We start from the raw sequence: 21,703 nt of genomic DNA, 5'->3' as shown, positions 1-21,703 counted from the left end.
AGATTGTTAAAACATATAATACAATAATTTATTATTATTAAATACAAATTATTATTATTATGGTATAAATATTACCTTATAGCTATATGTAGAATTTAAATTTATTGAAAATTTCTCTGTAGTATAGTAACGATTTATATGTAATCATTTAATTTTTTTAAATTTATATAATACAATACAAATCTGTCATTTTATTCAATTAAACGGGTACTCGAAATAATTGTCAATAGTTTGAATTCTATAGACGAATAGAGTCAATTGATTCGCACCTAAATAATAATAATAATAATACCTCTGATAATACAGTTATAATAGTAATAATAACAATAGTAATAATAGTAATAATAATAGTTATTAAAAAATAGAAGAATATTTTTTGCATAAATCGATTTTAAGTATTTACATATTAATTAAATTTAAGAACATAGGCCTTTACATCATTGGATATTGTACAATAATTCAAATTTCGACTCTGTTCTCATAAAAGAAAAATAAAAAGAAAGACGATGAATCTAAATTTAATTTCGACTTTTATCCTCTTTATAAGACTTGGTGGTTGTAACAACATCGATCATTAGAGGTTCTTTAGATGCAACTGAGGAGAAAGATACATTAGGCAATATTTCTTTGGTTTTTGTAGTTTCAGTTAATATTTGTAAAAGATTTTTTTCCCGTAGAGTAGTAGGCATTTCTGATGTTTCATCCATAGTCTCGTTCGTTGTGATTGACTTAGCAGTGGTTGTTTTCTCGATCTGAGTTTCTGCAAATATTAAATAAATAAAAAGATATATTAATGGATTAATAAAATAACAGTAGTGCCCAAAAAGTATTTACAAAAACATTAAGGGATACAGAAATTAAGTAGTAAAATTTTATGTATAATATACACAAAAATAATAATTTTTAATAGTTACAAATAGCTCTTAACTTAAAACAAGCCTTTTTTTTACTTATTTAATTTCCATAACTTACAAAATAAAATGTAGATACATTTAAAGATTTAATTGTAAATAATATTACAATGCATATTACAAAATACTTAAATTTTAGACTTGCGTGATTTCTACGTTCTCTAAAACAATTAAATTTTGTTGACCAGTGTATGTTGCAAATTTTGTTTAATTTACAAATCTGATAATATCCAAAGTATAGAAATATTACCATTAAGAGTAGATGGAATCGTTAGAGAGTCCGAAGTTTTACAATCAGGTTTGAACATCTGATCCTTCGCCCTCGTCGTTCGAATGGGTCCCATGGGGTTCCAAAGAAAAGTATAATACAACGATAGAATAATAGCGGCCATACTGACGAATATAATGTAGGCTATTACGGTAAGTACACGTATTAATTTTTTCTTGTGCTTAGGTTCATATAATTTGTCCTTTCTTTCCTCGCCAGCGAAACGTATCTCATTTGCTTGAACTTTTTCACGAGTACCCAAAGTACGAGTGATACTTGCCATTACGTTTTGAGCGCTCATTTTTCTTGGAAGCTGCATCTTCAATTTGGATTCCTGAGAATGTATATTTCAGTATAAAAATATTTTTTTTCTCTTCCTTTTATTTTATTTTATCTTTTTACGAAATTGCTCACAATTTTTTCATCAAAGTTTCATCAAAGTTTCATTTGCCTTATTTTTTTCTTTTTGTTAATTAATTTCCCTACTGATGTCTAATTGTAAAATATTCTAATTAAACGCACGCAACAGTCATCACACATACACACACATTGTAACATATTAATTAATTTTCTTTGTTTATTAAGACTAGGCGCGTGCGATTGTATCACCACCTTCCGTTTTATACTATTCGATATACTTTCGTAAACATTAAATGATCGTGCATGAATCAACATGACAGATGTCCACGTGCATTTTAACCTAGGGAGAAACCCTTTTCCTCGTCATAATTTCCTATTGAATCTAAATACGTTATATCTATAAGGTTGTTGTTTAGATACGAATGGCTCAGCAGTAAGAGTAAAATAAAAAATACTGATCAACAAGAGAGAGAAATGTATTTTTGTGTATATATATGCGTACGTATGCGTATGAATGTGCGTGTGTGTGTGTTAGTTTCGTAGCACACTAAAAGCACAGCACCTTTTTCTTCTTATTTTTATTAATTTTTGTCTTTTTTTTCTACTGTTTAGATATTCCTCTTTCCTCCGATTTTTTGTATTTTACTTACAATTAGATCGACCTTATATTGCTTAGTTGTTTTTATTACTAAAAGCACACCCACCTCGAGAAAATAGATATATGCGTGTTGCAAGCATCCCCAATGCGCAAACTCGTCCATGAGTTAGCTTGAAAATAAAAACGAAAGAGAGAAAGAAGCTTACGCGTGCGCGCAAACATTTTATGCGTAGCTTTAAGTTTATTTATTTTTTTTCCACTTTTAACAGTTTCTTTTTCGAAATATTTTTTAAACTTCCTTCCTCTTCTTTTCTTGTGTATCTTTATTTTTGAACGTGTTGGCAAACGTCGATAGATAATAATCGATCGATCACTCGTACTTCATACTCAAGTTTGTGTGAGTATTCACAAATGAAATTTTATTTTATATTTTTGTTTATTCTCGTCAAATTCTTTTCGATATAATTTATTAGAAAAAATAAGGAAAAAATCGATTTTGTTTTCGTGTCTTTACCATTTCACTCGACTTGTTCTCTTTTTTTTTTAAGATCATTCGTTTCACATAGGTAAATCCTTTTTAAATTTAGATTACATAACGTGAATTTGATTTGGCAAATGTCCTTTAATCTCGACAATCTCTGACTCTGGTAAAAATTAATGAATATTGGGCAAAATGAAAAAAAAATTATTTTTCGTAACAACTTACGAGATTTTTTGTTTAAGTTTGAAGATCGATAAAAAGAAAATATTCTTTTCGAGATGTGTCTCGAAGGATTATGACGACACACCTTTGTTTTTGTCGAAATGTGCGTCAGAATGAATATACCTACCGTTCGCTACTTTGACAAACATGCGTCGTTCGATCAAACCATATTTTATTCGTTAAATGTTATTCGAACGATTATTGGATGGACAACATTGCTTGTATTAATTGAATCCAATTTAATCGATTTATTAGATTTGACTGGTATAATTGCGAAGAAAATAGATCATTTTTCAATTCGAATTTCTTATTGTTTTATGTAACCCTGATGTCGGAGAAAAAAAAATACTGGAAGAAGCCATAACTGTTTGACCCTGTTACACTTATTACGTTCACAATACGGATGATCTTGGTACGTTCGTTCATCTATATCACGAACACCCTTATTTCTAAGGCTTTAATCTTCTCCTATTCTAACCCTCCCCCCTATCCGACTTCATTCCCATCCTCTTTCCTGTTTTTCTTTAATGTTCTTATACATTTTTTTTTATAGATTTCTTGGATCGTTTCGATCAAAGTACTTAAATGGATAGTCATATTTAACCAGTTGTAAAAGACGTTACTTAATTAAGACATATTTTTGATTGCTTTTAGAGTAAACTAAAGTATTTATATATATATATATATTGCGTAGATATTTTAATCCTCTATAATGTTATATAACTTTTAAGTCATATACTTAGGTATCTGCATTTTTTTTAATTCCCAAAAGTTAATTTTCGCTAAGTATAAGTTATAGTTATTGTATGGATAATTTAATTATACTAATGTAAATTGTATTAAAGATTTGATATTATCTAAGTTTATTTTCTTATAGAGGATTAAATTAATATAAATATAAAAATATAGCGTATATCATTGATTATACATCGACACTATTTTTTAATCATTTTAAATTAAATCTATTAATAATTATTTAATTCTAAAATTCAATTTTCTTGTATATAAATTAAACGTAAGAATATTCTAATAATCCTAATCGATCCAAATATCCATTTAATTCATTTCAAACAAAAAATCAGAATGTTTATGTATATATTTATCAATCCGATAATTCTCATCGTAATCCTCGTCGTTGTTACTTTGTTTTTATTTTTTATCTTTTATGGGATAGATGAAATATTCACACATGTGAAATAGGATCTAAAAGGAGAGAATTTTTGGATCGTTGCAAAGCCAACGTGAAGCTGACGCAACTACTGACTTGTATAATAAACCAAATCATACGAGAAACCTGTTTATGCGACTACGAAGTGTTCTATAAATTTTCTCGAAATTCTCTTTCAAAGCTTTTCACATTTCGGTAACTGTCTTATAAGACTATACCGTGTTAAAAACAACTTCCATTTTATCCTACGAGATAAGTATAATATAGCGATCAAAATAAGCCAAGCATTATACGTTCTCTTTATATGTGTGTGTTGTGTGTGTGTGTGTGTAATTTATGTGAGTAATATTTTACAAATCTAACTAATCGTTTTTCGATAAAAATAAATAAATAAAAAGCCTATCGGAAATTTGTTTACTCAATGACTTACTTTTTTCTTTATTTTCTTCTTCTTCATTTTTTTGTTCACTGTCTTCCATCAAGTTGTTATACATAATTTTATTTATGAAAATTGTCTCATTCATTTCGTTCTTTCTTTCTCCTCCTCTATCGATTACTATAGTCTGCTTTAAATTATAATTTTGACGAAGATTTTTCCATAGTGAATTGATTTTTGTATTTTCCTTTACATTGTTATCTGCATTATTTCGATTATGTTTGACGAGATATTCTTGTATAGAAGAAGAAGAAGAATCGTTGTCGTTATTTTTTTCATGAATCAGTTCTTCTGCCAGGGTAGTTTTCAAGGTAGTTACAAATTCTTCAAGATCATTGTTACCGAGGGTACTTTCTTCCACTTGTTCTTGAATTCTTTCGTAAGAATTATTTTTCTTCGACGATAAATGTTGTGAGATTGTATTCAAATATTGTTCAGGTGGTGATTCGATTCTAAGGAAATCTAATCGAGGATCAGCTTGTAAACGAATAGCTGGACTGTGCATGAGTCGTGGATTTGGTGGTTCCCAAAGGAATACATAGTAAGCGCTTAATACGATCGCGACAAAACTTACTGAAAACATGTATGCCAGTACCGTTATAATACGCACTATTTTTTTTGGTCCTTTGTTTTCGTAAATGCTTGCATTGACATCTTTTACATCCCCCGCATTATCACCGGAATCTTGGGCGCCTGATTCTCCACTGCTACCGTCCTTACTCATTTTTATTCTTATTTTAATTAGATCTTTCCAATGCTATGATCTATTGACTCTCTGGTCATCATGATACCCAACTATACTTCTTTTTTTATATATCAAATTTTATAATGAATTTTTTCCTTTTGCAAAACTTCTTCCGTACTCTTCCTTAGAATTTAATCTTTACATTTTTAAGATACAAATAAGAGACAAAATAACGAGAAAGGACAACCGATATCACCTTTTGGATGTGAAAGCGCGTGTGCTACTGCAACCTCTTGAAGAATAATCATGGTAAAGCTCATTCCTTTGGCACGTGTTCGAGGGTTGCGCACGCGTTCTCTATTTTTCTCTCTCCCTCTCTCTCTTTCTCTCTTTCTTTTGTGACACACGGCCACATATACCCGTTTAATTTCATAATTCATTTATTGATAATAGTGGTTATTGACAATAGCATGTTATATCTATATTATAGGGATGCATTTAATTGGTTAGATTAAAGTCAGATTAAAATTAGATTAAAATTAGACGATACATTTGTTTTTACTCCAAATTATCGAACTTTACTGTTTCCTGTGTATATTTATGTTAAACATATCGCTGAGTGATTGTATACATTATTTTTACGTAATATATACGCGGGTGGATTAAAAAGTATTGAGTCTCAATAAAAAAGAAACTTTTATTTCTTTTTTAATATAAAAGTGTTTTATCGAAAAAAAAATGTTTTTATGTTAGGCTCAAAACTTTTTAATTCACCTATGCATTTATTTACACACATATCTGTAAACAAATATAGTTATTTATATATACATTCTTATATATATAAATTTTGAAATTTGTATTAAATTAGATTTATACATATATATATGTACACTTTGCTTATGTAAATATTTATTTTCTTAATAATTGTATGCGTAAACATTTAAATGGTCGATACTTGCGCCGCGTTTGCTTATCCGCCATTTTGATCTACGTCACGTGTTCAATAGTGGTCGTCTTCTCTCTTTGTATGTAAGTAATAAACTTTGCACCGTTAAGATAGGATATAGAACGATATCTCTCTCATAGATGCGTAAACACATTTAAACGAGACATGTGCTGAAATAAAAGATATTTTTTAAGTGTGAATCATTTTTTTTCCTTCTGTATAGAGAGTATTAATACGTGAATGGACAGTTAGTGATTTAATCGTGAAAAATTTGAAAAAAATTTCTATCAGTCAATGGAATAGTCCGTTTAATGCAGTTCTAACCTTTGTATGTGTTATGTGTTAATATTTTTTCTATTTTTATTTTATCGTTTATCGTATAATTTTATTATATTTGATCGAATAATTTGTTAGAAATTCGTAAACATAACCTTATTCTTGAATGACGTTGTTAAAATTAAGTTAATAATATCTTTGTATTTGTTGTGCCTATATCTAGTCTGGGGCTTGTTTTGATGTATCTAGAAATATGGACGACGAAGAGTATCTTCAACCTGTTTTAACTTCCCAAGAAGAAGACAACTTTCAAAAGTTAAACACCATCCCCATTGTTTCGATACCACTTCTTTATGGGGTGAGTATTCTTTTGAAATATATAATTGCATTGAAAATATGTTTGAAACGCATTGATTATTACTATTTTTTGAATCTTTTAGGTAGCGTTAGAAATAATTGGTATTATTTTCATATCATTATGGCCGGAAGAAGAAAACAAATGCGACACTTATTTCATATATTTGTATCTTCATTGTTTCTACTGGTTGATAGTTATGGTGGCAGATTATATTGTAAAAGCTAAACATCATACTTTAAGAATTTTGGGATATCTTGATTTTTATCAATCAACTTATCAACATATAAGAACACCCCTTTTCATAGCGTCTCTATGGAATACATGTTATTTGTTGTTGGCTGTAGTTTTGCATCATACGCATAAAGTGAATTATGAAGAATATTGCAGGGCATCCGAATGGTTGACACCTATTAATTATATTATACTCTTATCTACCTTCGAGCTTATGGTAATTGTTCCAGTTTATGTGAATTATATTAGTAAGTATACTTTATATTTTATTGGTTAAAGTTGTATCTATACGTTTTTTCGTGTATCTTATCATTTTCTATGTTTCTTTTTCTTCACAGAAAGAGTTATGAGATTTAATAGGTTACGCCCTTTACCTGATGTTAAAAGAGAGGAATGGTTGTCGTCTTTTACCCAAGATTCTTATGCGAGCAGTGGTGAAATTGGATATCATCATAGAGGTTCGAATTTAGAAGAGTTACTTGAAAAACAAGCTGACTTGATAAGATATTTACGAGATCATAATGTTAAACTGAGTCATAGAATAATGATATTAGCATCTCGCCAAAGAACACGAGAAGTTTAGATGATTGATAATTGATATTAAAATCCAGATCAAAATAATTTAATTGAAAATTTATAACATAGCTTGTAACTATTTAAATTTAAACGCACATACTTATTTAAAATTTGAATATCAAAAATATTTGATATTAATATATATTTTTGCTTTTTTTTATTTATCTATATACGTTTAGTTAGATTTATTCTTTAAAAGAATAATTATAATCTTGCTTTTTTATTCTTTGCATTACTATCTTGCAAAGGTTTTATTGACCCTTTTACTATTATAATATGTGAGACTCATGATATGCTTCATAGCCTACATATAAAAAACACGGGTCCTACTCGTAGCGAATCTTATAGGCCAAATATAAGGAGCATTAAAAATATAACATCAAATGTAGCAGATAGCTCCACGCATTAAATCATAGGGCAAGGGATTAATGATACGTTTAACGTGTATCTGGATGTATATGCTCATCGGCAGCAATATTTTATACAGATACATCTTGAATTATTAAATAATAAGTTTATTATATTTTCTAATTTAGCCATTATCACTCATAATTTCATTAGGAAAGATTCTTGCGTAAATTATTAATGCATTCATTAACAAACTTTTAAAAATATATATATATAGATATATGAGCTGACCTTAAATAACATGGAAGATTTAAATGATTTTTTATATATTATGCTATTTAAGGAAATTAGAAAGTTAAAAATTGGATTAATTTTGTTTCTAATGTTTTGCGTGAATTTATTATTACGAATAACTCTCTAATAATAAGTATAAAATAATTATACTGAAATACTGTGATAGAAAATGATGTATGCATTGTTTAAACGAATAAAATATAAGTATATTTTGAAATATACAACATACACAATATTGACTTTACATAAAACATATTTAAAATTGTGTTTTGAATTGAGCTAAAGGAATAGAAAAAGTATCTCTTTTATAAATTTAATCATACAATATTTATCTTAACACATATGTCTAACATTTAATAATTACATATTCTAATTGTAAGACTAGACGACTAAGGTTTCTTCTGTGCAAAATAGTGTTCAAATAGAGGAAGAGAATGAATGTAATTGGATTTCACGTAATTGAAATTAAAGTTTGAATAATTGTCTACTTTAAAACCAATGTTGCATAACGATTACATAGAATCTTATATCAAAGCTAATTATCTTCCAGAAAATGGTTTGGAAGAATGAAACAAAGAGCATAAGGAATATTTATGTCAGTAAAATATTTGATATCTTAAATATTTGTTAATTAATCGAAGGAAATTTATATAGCAGTCTAGAAACACAGAGTATAAGTTCAATGCACCGTCCTCTTTGAAATCCACCGTTAGTTTGGCTCATTGTCCTCCATGAAAGTTCTTTTATTCAATGTTGTTTATACGACTTTCTGAATATTATTTTCGTTATACACACATATACAACCTTCGAAAATTCATGTAAACAACATTCAATAAAAGAACTTTCATAGAGGACACCATGCCAGTCTAACGGTGGATTTCGAAGAGGATAGAACGCAGTTGTTATAGCCCGTACTTTTAGACAACAATAAACATTTCTTTCGATTAATCAATAATAATTTGAGGTATATCTAATACTATAATACTCTAATAACACTTATGTGATTGTTTAAACTAAAATGCATTTGTTTTAATGTTTAAATCTAGTAAGTGTAACGATGCACGATTTTAAGTGACACTGCATATATACATTGCATATGTATATATATAGAATATCATTAATAATTACTAAGAATGATTAATCCTGAAAAAATAATTAGTCTTAATTTGTTTTACTTTATTATGAATTTACATGAATACGTTTAACGCTTTACTTTCATTTTAGTAGTCGTCTTGTCTCGTTATAATTACGAAAAGAAAGAAAAAAAAAGAAAAGAAGGTTTTAAATTATGAGTATATTTGTAGCGTTTATTTTGTTTTTCGGTTTATTTTAATGTTATCAACGAAAGAAGAGATCTTACATTTTTTATATACTTCTTAAAAATATGACAGTTTCATTATAGAAAATTGGTGGTATGTGTGTGTATTTATATATACATATATTTGTTTTCTTTTAATTATTATATTATTAAGAAAATGACAATATTAAATTACTATGTATATATATAGATATATAACACAGTAGTTTAATTATTTTTATGCTTGTTATTTAGTTTATTCTCTAATCTCCGAAAATCTTCACAAGATTATTGCCTTACAATGTCACTTTCTTAAATTCCAGGTGTCATGTGTTTCTTTAATGAATTATATAATTTTATTAAACAATTTTACTTATTCTTTACTTTTTTTCTTTTTTCTATAGATATCTTCCCTTATTTGTCTTCATAAATTATTAAACGTATTCTCATCTACTTATATAGAAAAGAAAAAGAACAGAAGCTTCCTTGATCAAATCGATAAGAGAATACAATTTTGATCAAATTATAACTTACAACTTTGTAATTAATATTTATAATGTCAGTAACATAATCGTAGGGCAATAATAAATGATTATTTAATATGTTGTATCACATATTAATTACAATTTTTTTCATGCAATTATATCTCGTTGCTTTTACTTAGATGCAAGTAGTCTGATTTCTGTACTTTTATTGGTTTCTTTCTTTTCTTTTTTTACTAGACTTGAGGTTTTCTAACGCGTAAACACTTTTATTAATACCTATATATGTTGTAGCTGAAGATAATAGACTTGACACGTATACATGTACTGTATAATATATATATATATATATATATATACATACATACATATATACGTATACAGATAATCAGGATAAATGACAACTTTTTATTTTGTATTTTATTATTAGGCAAGCGAAATATATACAGGATGTCCAGAAATATATATGTCCACAGGTGAAATAGTACAGGCTTGTATCATCAGTTATAAGACACCCTATATATTTATATTTATCACTTTTCAATTATTCTTTCGTTTTAAGCGCAAAAATATTATTTTACATTACTTATATTATATATGCACACACACATATAGAGTGGGGCATTACAAAAAATTATTTTGGTATTACATATACCTCTTTAAATAATGTAATTTTGTTGTAAGAATTTTTTCCATAAAATCTCAAATAATTATAACTTTAATGTTTAGTGATGTGTTTAGATTTTTCAAATTTAAATGCCTCATCCTGTACAAAATATGTTGTACAAAGAAATATATATGTATGTACAAGAGTACTGCATATACATATCTATTACCTAATCATAGCGATAGGCCTATAGTTCATTAAGTAAGGGTCGTTCTCTTTCTATGTGTTTGCAAGGGTTTACACCATAATTTCTTCTATTTGCAATTTTAATGATTAAAGACTTATTCGAAAATCAAGACTTTCTATCTGAGCTGGTTATTTAATATTTTGGAAATAATCTTCTTTTTTTTTTTTTAAGAAACATGCTTAAAAAATATGTAACTTCGAAGAATAATTTTTGCGCAAGCCTTTGATCATCACAATCGGATGAAAATTGCGACCATGAGAATTTATGGTGTAAATCCTTAAAAACGCATAGAAAAAGGGAACTCCTTTGTAATGAATTTTTCTAAACATATACAAAAAATATAATGCAAGTAACTTTAATTGAATATGATAAGAGCGTCAACGTCTATCTACAAATCGTATGTTTTATTTTCCTTACGAAATATGTATTGACTTCGTACCAGTTGTTCTGTAAAAATGAACGACCATCATACATTGTCCGATGTTTCATTGTCAGTTCAGTTTTTCAAATTACGTGCCCCAATGACGTGTACACATGAACCGAGAGAAGGAATAAAATTCCCCTTAATACGCGGTCATTTTTTTCCGCACTTGGCGTTGAAGTCACAAATGTCTTCATATTTGGGTGGTGGTAAACAGCCTTAATAATATTACGTATGTATATATTAGATATCAATATAGAAAACTAATTTACACTTTGGAACACTGAATTTTCTACGTTACTAAATACCGCAGATGCATAGGTAGATATGCAGTGTTGTATTGCGCATTTTTAAATTCTACATACACGGATGCACACATCTTTTTTTATCCTTTTCTTCTTCTATCAATTTTTTCCACTCCTAATAGCTTAAATGTTTTTTATTTTTTTAATTCTCGAGCGATAGAAGAAATATTTACTCATTCATTTTTTTTGTTATATCAGCCTCTGTTTTTTATAAGATTTTCTTCTAATTTAAAAATTTGTACTACGCTTAGGCCAACCGTTTCCACTTTGTTAGACTACGCGTTTTAACGGATTGGAGTTTTCCTTCAAAAATTCTAACTACTTTTTCTTTCTCTCTCACTCATTCTCATTCTCACTCTCTCTGTGAATATATGTATATTTTTATTACTTTTTTTTAAATTTATTTTGTTTTCTTTCTATACTACGCATCGTAAGTAATCGCTCATTATTGTCACAATTATTACGCTAATTTATATATTTTTTTCTTTTCTAAGGACTGTTGCCTTCGTACTTCTTTTTTCTCACTGGATAGAATCCCTTTTTTCTTTTTTTATTACGATGCGAATTTACACTATCAAAGTTATTTCCATTAATGAGAAAAATAAAATAAAAGATCGGAGAGAAGACGCGTATATAATGATTTACACATCGTGGATATTTTTACTAGCACAACTTCGTGGTTCGAAGATTATACACATACGTTTTCTCTACGATCAGCGATAACGAGATGGAAACGGTGGATAGAGTCGTCTCGTCAATGATTCGACTTTCGCACACACAAGAATCGACTAATAATTATTATTTATTTTTTATGTGCGCCGTAAAATGAAAAATAATATTTATTTCAAAGAAAGATACGCAACTGAAAACTAAAAAAAACATAATACATAAAATAAAAAGAAAAGAAAAATTCAAAATAAAATGCGAATTATTCACATATATATATACATCTCCTAGATATATATATGCAATATATATGTATCTAATATAATAATTGTGAGTATAAAAAGAGATTTTTTAGTTCGACGCGCGGAATCTGGTGGAATCGCGCTGAGTCGGGCGGAATCGTGCGGAATCGCGCGAAATCACGCCTGCGTACTAGCAACGACGGTCCCAGTTCCAGTCCCAGTTCCGGTACCATCTACGTGCGTCGACGAAGAAAGTTGTTCTTCCGCTTCCATCATTTTTAATTTTCTTACAACTTGAGCATGTTCGTCGAGCAACCTAGCAAATTCATCCCGTCGTATTTCAGCTTCTACTTGCATTCGTTTAATTCTTTCTCTAATACCACTGGGACTATCCAATGGCGAATGTCCTGTGGACGAATTTTCAGTACTGCTGTTTTCATTCGAAGACGTACCATCTATCAGGTCAGGACTTTCTTCTATTTGCGATACTCGAGAATCTACGTCGTAAACCGTCAAGCTGAAAATATATAAATAAGAAATTAGAATGATTTGTTGTATTTGATATGAATGCATGTTTCTTTTTTTTTAATTTTATTTTCTATAAAAACGTTGGCCAAGTATTTATAGTTGGATAAAATTAACCCTCTATGACGTCATGTTATTTTAGAGTCAAACACTTAAGTATATGCATGTATATTTGTAGATTAACAATTATTTTATTATTTTCAAATTATTTTTATTAGTTCATATGCATATACATATGTACTAATTGTAAGTTATTCATTTTTTTTTCAAGTCTAATGGTAAGTTATACCTAATATAGTAAAATGAACTAAAAAAAAGCATATTTGAGAAAAATTGTTCAGATAAGATTTGATTTTCAGGGAAAAATATTATGAGATTTATTATTTTTTATTTTATGGAAAGTTTCAAGGTCAATTTTTTTTTTAGATAGAAAAAACCCACATGATTTATATTAGTAACACTTTCTACGTAAAAAAAGAAAGTAACTTGTGTCCCAACCAGTTTTATTCTGAACACGAGAAAAAGATTGAGTTATAGAGGGTCGAAACGATATTGAGGTGGGGTTAGCAAAGGGATAGAATGAAAAACATCACGTTTGATATATCTATGAATTTACATATGTATATCGATATATCTATGTAAATACGTATCTATGCATATTTATTGAGATAAATTTCTGCACCCATATTCGTAAAAATTGTTGAACGATAAACTTCTACTTATTCAATCATAAGTTATCCCTTCTTATCTAATTGCACCATTTATTTTGATATGAATCGCACAAAATATCCATTTGATGTCATAGAAATTTTCCTTCATTTTTTAAATTTGTTGTTCGTAATATAAATCCATCTTATTTCAAATTACATAATAATAAACTTGGGGAAATGTCATTGGTAGATAGATAGACAGATAGATAAATAGATAAATAGATAGAAGGAATGGTTTAGGATTGAATTGGGTTTATACAATAAACGGATTTAGCTGAGCTTACTTAAATTCGATTAGCTTACGTCTTTTTACTGAAATATTCTTGTTAAAGATGAAATATAGGATATTATGAAATCGATGAGAAAAGTCTTCATCTAATTTCTCTCGATGTCTCTAACGGTTTATCGATCGTAATAGAATTTTAACGAAGAAGTCGCGACGACGTTCGAGGGTCGTGTATAAAAGCAAGTTTAGGAAATAAAAAATATAAAATACGCCAAATGTTCTTAGATCAATCTAATATACAATTACTAGCTTTCAAGATCTTTTAGATCTATAATTAAGCTTATAGTTTCACAATTAAAAAAAAAGATTTGTTTAAAAATCAGAAATAAGTGTAATTAATTTTTAAAATTATAGTTTCTTTTAGTTCATCTTTTAATAAAAAAATACGTTCCTTTAATACAGAGTGGCTAGAAAATCCCTAAGTGGGCGGGAAGTTCCTAGATAATTTTAAAAATCAATAACCCTTTTTTCGAGGCTTTTTTTTTAGGTCTCCAGTTAACTAGCTAGGTTTTTGCAGTTATAAAATTAAAGAAAATTCGTTTATGAAATAAATTTGCTTTTGTGTATGTGTGTGTGTGTGTGTTTTTTGTGTGTATAGATGTATGGTCTCTTGGATAGGATCGATCGTTTGGTGGAACGACGTACAACAATTGTCATTTGCGTCAGTGTCGGTTACGTCATTGATGGCCAAGTATGTACGCTAAATTCGTTTTACGATCGAGATGATGGAGGGAAAGTTGTGATTCGTTATCGTATATATATATGCATGTATGTATACACGTATATTAGATCTCTTATATAATCGCATAAAATATTGTGTGAAAGAAAAGTTTTTCTTACCTGCAGACTCGTGGGATTTTCCTTCCCGACGGCATGGTTAGTGATATGTTAGGCAGAGATCCTAAACAAAAATAAAAATAAAAAAGAGTTAGATTTGATCTTAAATTTTGGACATTTCTTCATTTGAAACACTAGATATATTTATATTAATTGATTTATTATAATACTTAAATATTAAATATAAAAATATAAAAATATGAAAATATATATAAATTATTTTGTTTTCTAATAACTTAATTAAATAAATATATTTATATATGAATAGTATATAATAGTAAATAATACTTAACCCTCTGTATTCAAGGGTTGCGGAACGGGGCTATTTTTATTTAAATATAAATTATTTCCAACTTACATGACACGATGACAAAAACTAATCATAATAATTTAATTTATTTTTCTAAGAAATTGTGCAAATGAAATCTTTCCAGGAAACTTTAAACTGTACAATTTGAGTAAAAAAATTTTAAGGTGATAAATATTAAATATTAGAAAAATATTAAATAAGAATATAAATTTTCCTTTTTCTAATAATATATTTAAATCAATAAAATCGTATTGTATATATAAATATAAATAAATATGTTTCCCGTTAAATGGAAAGTAGGTAGGAAATAGAGTAGGTACAATTAAAGGAATAATGTTCTCTTTCCCCCAAGCCAAGTACGCGCTCATTAATTTAAGATAACTCTGACGTGATCACACCATACGTATGTCAGACTATCCTACATATATTATACAGATATACATACATATATATATACATGTACATTTATCTGCGTATAAATGGCGCATGTCAAAACGATTCTCCCTTTCTCTAAATTTCGATTCTTGATCAATGAATGGTATCATTCATCTGTTAACTATGATTTACTCTTCTTCTTAATCACTTATATATAAATAAATGAATTTGTATCACGTACATATCCAAATTATATAACAAAAATGATTGAATGAATAGGAACATATAATGTTTGAACATAATAATTAATTATAATCTATATAAATTCAAAATTCATTTCTGTGTGTGTGTGTGTGAAAATTAGCAAGTAAACAAATATATTTCTATTTAAATAATAAAATTACATTTTTTGTATTTGTTTATTTATTTTATATTAATTAAGAACATTCTTAACTGAAGGATAGAAAAAGAATAAAAATGTTTAAAATAAACAAATTTAATTCTGTTGAAATCGTAAGAAAAAATTTGTTTAATATCGTTTATTAATTTTGTATAAATTGTAGACATTTTAAATAGATGGGAAAGGAAAAGATGCGAGAATGTTTCGTTTTAATATGATTAAACCTGAACGAACAAAGAACGTAATGTACTTATATATAAATACACGTATACGTTTACTATGGAAATATGTGAGTGTGATCAAAGAGACGTATGTTAGGGATTATTTTCATTATTTACGGCTTGGCAGAACTTTCGATATTGTATATTTGTTACTATAAACATACAGACGCACACACACAAATATATATTTAAATACTTATACTTTATTAGTAAAACTTGCAAAATTTCAATAAAACAAGATGAAACATATGTATCACATGTCTCTAACGTTCTTTGATTTAAATTTCGAGTGACTTTGATCGAGATAAATCAATTGATAAGTCATCGCTAATTGCGGGTTGTTCGCTTTAAGATTGATCATTACAATGATAGACGTAGAGTCTTTTAAAAATAGTATCTCATAGTTGCAGTTGAAAGAGAGAGAGAGAGAGAAGAGATTCGATCGGAACCTTGGCCTCGTATAGACTTTAGGATCCATACATATACACGCATTCATCGTATTGTTTTTATCGACATTGGCAATTGATCGTCTTACATTAGTTAAAGATCATTTTTCATTCCTATCATCACTACGATTTCAATCACTTTGCCATTACGTTAAACAATATTTTTATTTATTTTCTTATCATTTTATAATTATTCTATAACTTAAATTTAACAAAGAAAAATAAAATAAAATAAAATAAAAAATAATAACAAAGAGAAATTTGATGAAATCAATAAGATTAATTTATAACAAATATACAACAAATCGATCGAACATTTAAATGACTATTTTTTTTTTACTAAAAAGAGATTGACAATATTTTGTAATGTTTTTTTTTTTATATTTTGAATTCGAGTTAGATAAAAAAAAGAAAATAAGAAACAATAAAATGAAAATAAATTAGACTCACCTATCACCATTTCACGAGTTTTAAACTTAAATTTATCAGCCGTGATTTAATGTAGCTTTGTTTTCTCTTATCTATTTGTATGTCCCTTTCTCTGTTTATTATTCTTTTTATCCGATGATCGTGTAATACTACGTTAGACACAAAAATCCTATGAAAAGCCGGTGAACTCTCACGAAATAAAGTAAAAAGAATGAAAAATCGAGATCGCGATCTCGATCGCAGAATGCGATCTTAGCGCTTGGAGCGTCTCGCGCCGACTGATCGTCGAACTCTGGCGCTGCGCACGCGACGTGACCCGAACAAGGGGGGTGGTAAAGAGAGAGGGTGGAGGAGGACAGGAGAAGGACAGGACGGAATAGATAGATAGATGGATAGATAGAGAAAGAGAGAGGGAGACAGAGAGAGAAAGAGAGAGAGAGAGAGTGAGAGAAAAGTGGCGTACGTCAGGGACCGTGGAAATTTCCCCTCTTTTGCCCTTTCACCCTTTTCAAAATAGAGCAACTAAAAAAGTCATAATTGTGTTAATTTTTGTTACAATTTCATGGAACATTAATGTCATGTTATTAGATATTTATAAATTTGTAAAAATTTGTATTTTTATATATATATATACATTCTTCTTTCTCGGAAAATTAATTATTACTTTGATTGCATAATAAAGATTATAATTAATTAATTCAATTACTTATGCGTTATTATACTTACTAGAGTATTGAAAGTGTAATTATAGTATTTAATTGTACTAACAGATGTGAGATTATTATTTTATTATTATTTTTATTTTACGTAGATAATAATTACTTATTGTTAGAATAATTTTTGTTTTATTCTAACAAAAAGTTTGTACCAGTTAGTATATAGTCTTATTTTATTTCTTTGAAAATTCTATATTTATTCAATCGATCGATTTGATAATCGATATGTGAATACTGTAATTAAAAGTAATTTAATTACATTTAAAGATCGCAAAAAGCGTGATCGGATAAATGAACGATAGAAATTCAGGGTCACGCGCTTTCAGGAGTCAGCTGCTAAATTATTTCGGTTGCCTGCTAATTTTGTCGTGGTATTTCATGGAGTTTGCCATGACTCTGCACGAAGAGAGATGTTTTCTTTTTAATCTATTTCTCTTTCTCCCTCTCCCTCTTTCTCTTTCTCTCCCTCCCTCTCTCTCTCTCTCTCTCTCTCTTTCAATAAATTCTCTATTATGGAAATTTTAAATGGAGGGGGAGAGGGGAAAATATCTCGTTAAATAATTTATTCAATTGAATATGAAAAATATATATCTATACACATAAATACTAATTTATATAATAATTAAACAAAAAAAAATTAATAAATATTTTTCTTTTTCAAATTTTTGCGTTTTACAAAGCCCTCAATACTCACAAATACGCTCTTGTAAAATAAACCTTTTTACAATCTGATAAAAAGAAATGAAAATCACGGAGAAGAGTATGTAATTGATTGTAAAAATCATCTAGGAATTTATGGCTTGTTCTGTATATATTCATGCTCATACGTAGGTAAAGTAAATATTTAGTTGAAAGAAACTATCAATATAAGAAATCAAAACTGAAAAGACATAAATCGTATTATGCTTAAGGAATCTTTCGTAAGATCGATCAAACTCGATGAATTTATCGATTTATCGGAATATCTCCAAACATCTATGCATGAACGAGAGAGAGAGAGAGAGAGAAAAGGAGAGAATGAGAGAGAATCTGTTAGATTAAATCTTGTGCGTCATAGCGATGATACTTGTCGAATCGGAAGCACGTTTCTCTCTCTCACTTATTCATACGTGTCTAAAAGGAAGATGAAATCGTCTTGTTCTTTCATTATTCGATATAAGATAAGAACGTGCGTCAAAGATGATATCGTTCTCGTATCTTATCGGTTTTTCTTTTTTATTTTGTCTTGATTATAATCACATCTCGTTAAATGTAAATAATACATCTATTAAATCGTGTTCTAAGAAAGAAAAAAAAAGATGAAGTAGAAGCAGATATCTTTTACATGAGAGAGATCGATAATTAATGCGAAACGTGACTTCGTGACAACTTTTCAAATCTAATTTCTTTTTTGTCTTTTAGACCGGTCACGAATTAGATTCGTTATAACCGTATTAACCCTTCGCATTCGAGAGGTTACTCTCGGTCACCACTTGATTTGATGCAGCAACTCGACAGGTTACTTTCGGTCACCACTCGGTTTAACACAATAATTCGAGCAATAATGATGTTTATTTAGGTTTTATTTATAATTATACAATACCGCTTCTTGAATGCTTTCAACAATATATGCGTGGAAAAAAACTACCAATCTTTAATCTTAAATACGTTATTTACATGCATTGTTATATATGCGTCTTCGACGTTAGTTTGAAGTCGACACACACACAGCCGTGGTGATAGGAATATTATTTTCAAAATTTCGAAGCTTTATAAGCATAGAAACACGATGTGCTTATTTTTATTTTGTACATTGCCCGATTGATGATGGGTCGGGCATAAAGAACATAAGAATTTCTGCAAAATTTCTACCCCCGTTTTATCGCGAATGTCGTTACAATCAATTTTTAAAGGGTGCAATATATATTCCTCATGAACAACTACAAGTGTGCAAAGTTTGAAAAAAGGAAAGTTTGCACCTGATTACCGTGCCCTTATAAGAAAACTTATGGTAAATTTTGTGCTGTGTTTTAAAGAAAACTAATTTTCCTTTTTTCTCGATTTATTTTAACCGATGACACAATACCTACTTCAAACAATACCTTCATATACAATAGTTAATAAGCACGAGGCTAGTTCGAAGTTTCGGAACTCGATAGTATAAAACGATGCGCTTGACCTGCTTTAACGGACAGACTCAAGATACTTGCGAAATAAAAGCTGCCTAAGATGGACCAGATCCTAGACAAATTAGTTTAGAATTAGCTATGTAGTACAGGTAATCATAATTATACTAAAATCTATATAAAATTCAGATATATTTGATATATAAATTAATTTAAATTACTTACTCTAGTACATTAAGATAAATTAAACATTAAATATAAATATAAATAATATTATAATATAAATGTGTGTGTGTGTGTGTGAATAATAAATTAACCTGATAACCGTTTATGTTGTATATATGAGCCAGAGTTGCATCAGAATTGCATTTTTTTTAGCAAGATACATATATTTATCATATTACCAAAAAATTATTTTTCAAAAATGACGTATATATGCGTCATGAACAATTAACAGGTTGTATCATATTAAATATGTATAAATAATAATACAATAATTAATAAATAAATCGATAATTGTATTATTATCGTCGGAAGTGTAGACTTTTTTTTACCAACGAATAACCGGATATACGATGAATGCGAAATATAAATCGAGTAAAACGCTTTAATCTATTTTCGATCGATTTTAAGTCGTAAGATAATAAAACGATCGTAAATATTTTCGTTTCCAAGCGAAGAATAATTAAAGTCAGGCTTATCTATCTCGAACGAGTAGTTTTATGTTCGTTTTTAAACTCTAGGAACGCGAGTGCCTCTGTCTTTTTTCATAATATATATCTTTTAGAAAAATATTGGAAGGTTGTAAGCATTACATCTTGAAAAAGCAAGATGAGTTGTTAGTGTCTAATAACAAATGGAATACGAATTTTCCATTGCCTTCTCTCGCGACGAAGATATCCAGCAACCTTGAGCTGCTTGAGAAGTTTTTCTAAAGGAGCAACGAACACACATTGGATATTCGATATCGAGGTTAAAGAAGTGATTCATTCATCAAGGTCATTTTTCGAAATATATAGAAAATAGAACCAAATTTTTTATCATTCTAAAAATTGTATACTTCTAATTTAAAATCAATTTATTCATCTTTTCCTAGACATTTCAAGTTAATTTGGAGAAGAAAAAAATTACAAGCTTGTGAAACTACACGCTTAATTAGAAACCTAAAAAATTCTTTGAAAATGAGTAATTGTTTCATAAAGTCAGCTAGAAATTTATGGCCTTCCCTACCATTCTATATTTCCAAGTATCTAAAAATTAAGATCGATTAGATAAAAATAGAAAGTTCTAAGTGATTTTGACGTACGAAACTGATCAATTATAGTAAAGATAAAAATTACAAAGAAAAAAAAGATATTATTTCTAAGTATAAGTCAACAAATTCAATTAAAAAGAAAAATCCCTTTTATCATTCATTTTTTTATCAGAAATTCTTATAAAATAAAATTCATTAATCGTGAAATTAAATTTGTTGAATATTTTGATTCAATTTACTGTCACAATTATCAGATATGAACATTTATATGGTAAAATAGTAAAATGAAATTTCAAAAAATAAATTTCTAGGGACATTTTCAATGCGATGGCAGAGAGTGCGCCTGTGAACCCTGAAAGTCTATAAGCTGCCGAAGAGTATTTTTGTCCGTGGATATTATCGATTGCATATACCCTGCTGCTCCACTCTCTTTCTCTTTCTCTTTCTATTCCACCCACGTCTTTTCCTCTCCGGGTTCTTTTCTTTCTTTTCCCTGATTCATATACAGCCCGAAAGACTTCAAGACAGACCAATGTACGTACTCCTTTCGTTTCCAAAGATAACATATGTTTCATAATTTTCTAGCAGTACTATTCGTACTTTTTTGTTAGTTTACGTAGAAAAATTATGAATGCGAAAGAGAACGAGAAAGAAATAAAGAAA

At 28.5% G+C, this 21,703-nt stretch overlaps 4 protein-coding genes across 7 annotated transcripts; 1 reads left to right on the top strand and 3 right to left on the bottom strand.

Moving 5' to 3' along the window:
* Positions 1-502: 502 nt before the first annotated feature.
* Positions 503-3,482, bottom strand: LOC122521939. 4 transcript variants are annotated; one of them, XM_043642688.1, is made up of 3 exons: positions 2,244-2,397; positions 1,162-1,513; positions 503-760 (listed from the first exon to the last, which is right to left on the bottom strand). In XM_043642688.1, exons 1-3 carry the CDS (start codon positions 2,298-2,300, stop codon positions 519-521), a joined length of 651 nt encoding a protein of 216 aa, XP_043498623.1. In that variant the 5' UTR covers positions 2,301-2,397; the 3' UTR covers positions 503-518. The 4 variants fall into 4 exon arrangements, 3 of the variants coding, with proteins under 3 accessions (XP_043498623.1, XP_043498624.1, XP_043498625.1); XM_043642689.1 differs by having other exon boundaries at positions 1,594-2,387; XM_043642690.1 differs by having other exon boundaries at positions 2,102-2,386.
* Positions 3,483-3,539: 57 nt separating this feature from the next.
* On the bottom strand, positions 3,540-5,466 carry LOC122522123 (GATA zinc finger domain-containing protein 24-like). The gene is made up of 2 exons (XM_043642933.1): positions 4,439-5,466; positions 3,540-3,547 (listed from the first exon to the last, which is right to left on the bottom strand). The coding sequence occupies exons 1-2, from the start codon at positions 5,166-5,168 to the stop codon at positions 3,540-3,542; spliced, it is 738 nt and encodes a 245-aa protein (XP_043498868.1). The 5' UTR covers positions 5,169-5,466.
* A 698-nt stretch (positions 5,467-6,164) lies between these two features.
* Positions 6,165-7,561, top strand: LOC122522098 (transmembrane protein 192). The gene is made up of 4 exons (XM_043642901.1): positions 6,165-6,403; positions 6,575-6,709; positions 6,792-7,188; positions 7,279-7,561. The coding sequence occupies exons 2-4, from the start codon at positions 6,605-6,607 to the stop codon at positions 7,521-7,523; spliced, it is 747 nt and encodes a 248-aa protein (XP_043498836.1). The 5' UTR covers positions 6,165-6,403; positions 6,575-6,604; the 3' UTR covers positions 7,524-7,561.
* A 4,879-nt stretch (positions 7,562-12,440) lies between these two features.
* Positions 12,441-17,275, bottom strand: LOC122522311. Its single transcript, XM_043643299.1, has 3 exons — positions 16,986-17,275; positions 14,787-14,847; positions 12,441-12,942 (listed from the first exon to the last, which is right to left on the bottom strand). Exons 1-3 carry the CDS (start codon positions 16,993-16,995, stop codon positions 12,603-12,605), a joined length of 411 nt encoding a protein of 136 aa, XP_043499234.1. The 5' UTR covers positions 16,996-17,275; the 3' UTR covers positions 12,441-12,602.
* Between the last annotated feature and the right edge of the window lie 4,428 nt (positions 17,276-21,703).

This window comes from Polistes fuscatus, unplaced genomic scaffold, assembly GCF_010416935.1.
Source record: "Polistes fuscatus isolate 324 unplaced genomic scaffold, CU_Pfus_HIC Scaffold5, whole genome shotgun sequence".
Lineage (NCBI taxonomy): Eukaryota > Metazoa > Arthropoda > Insecta > Hymenoptera > Vespidae > Polistes > Polistes fuscatus.
The sequence above is the reverse complement of the archived record's forward strand: the minus strand, read 5'-3'. Positions and strand labels throughout refer to the sequence as shown.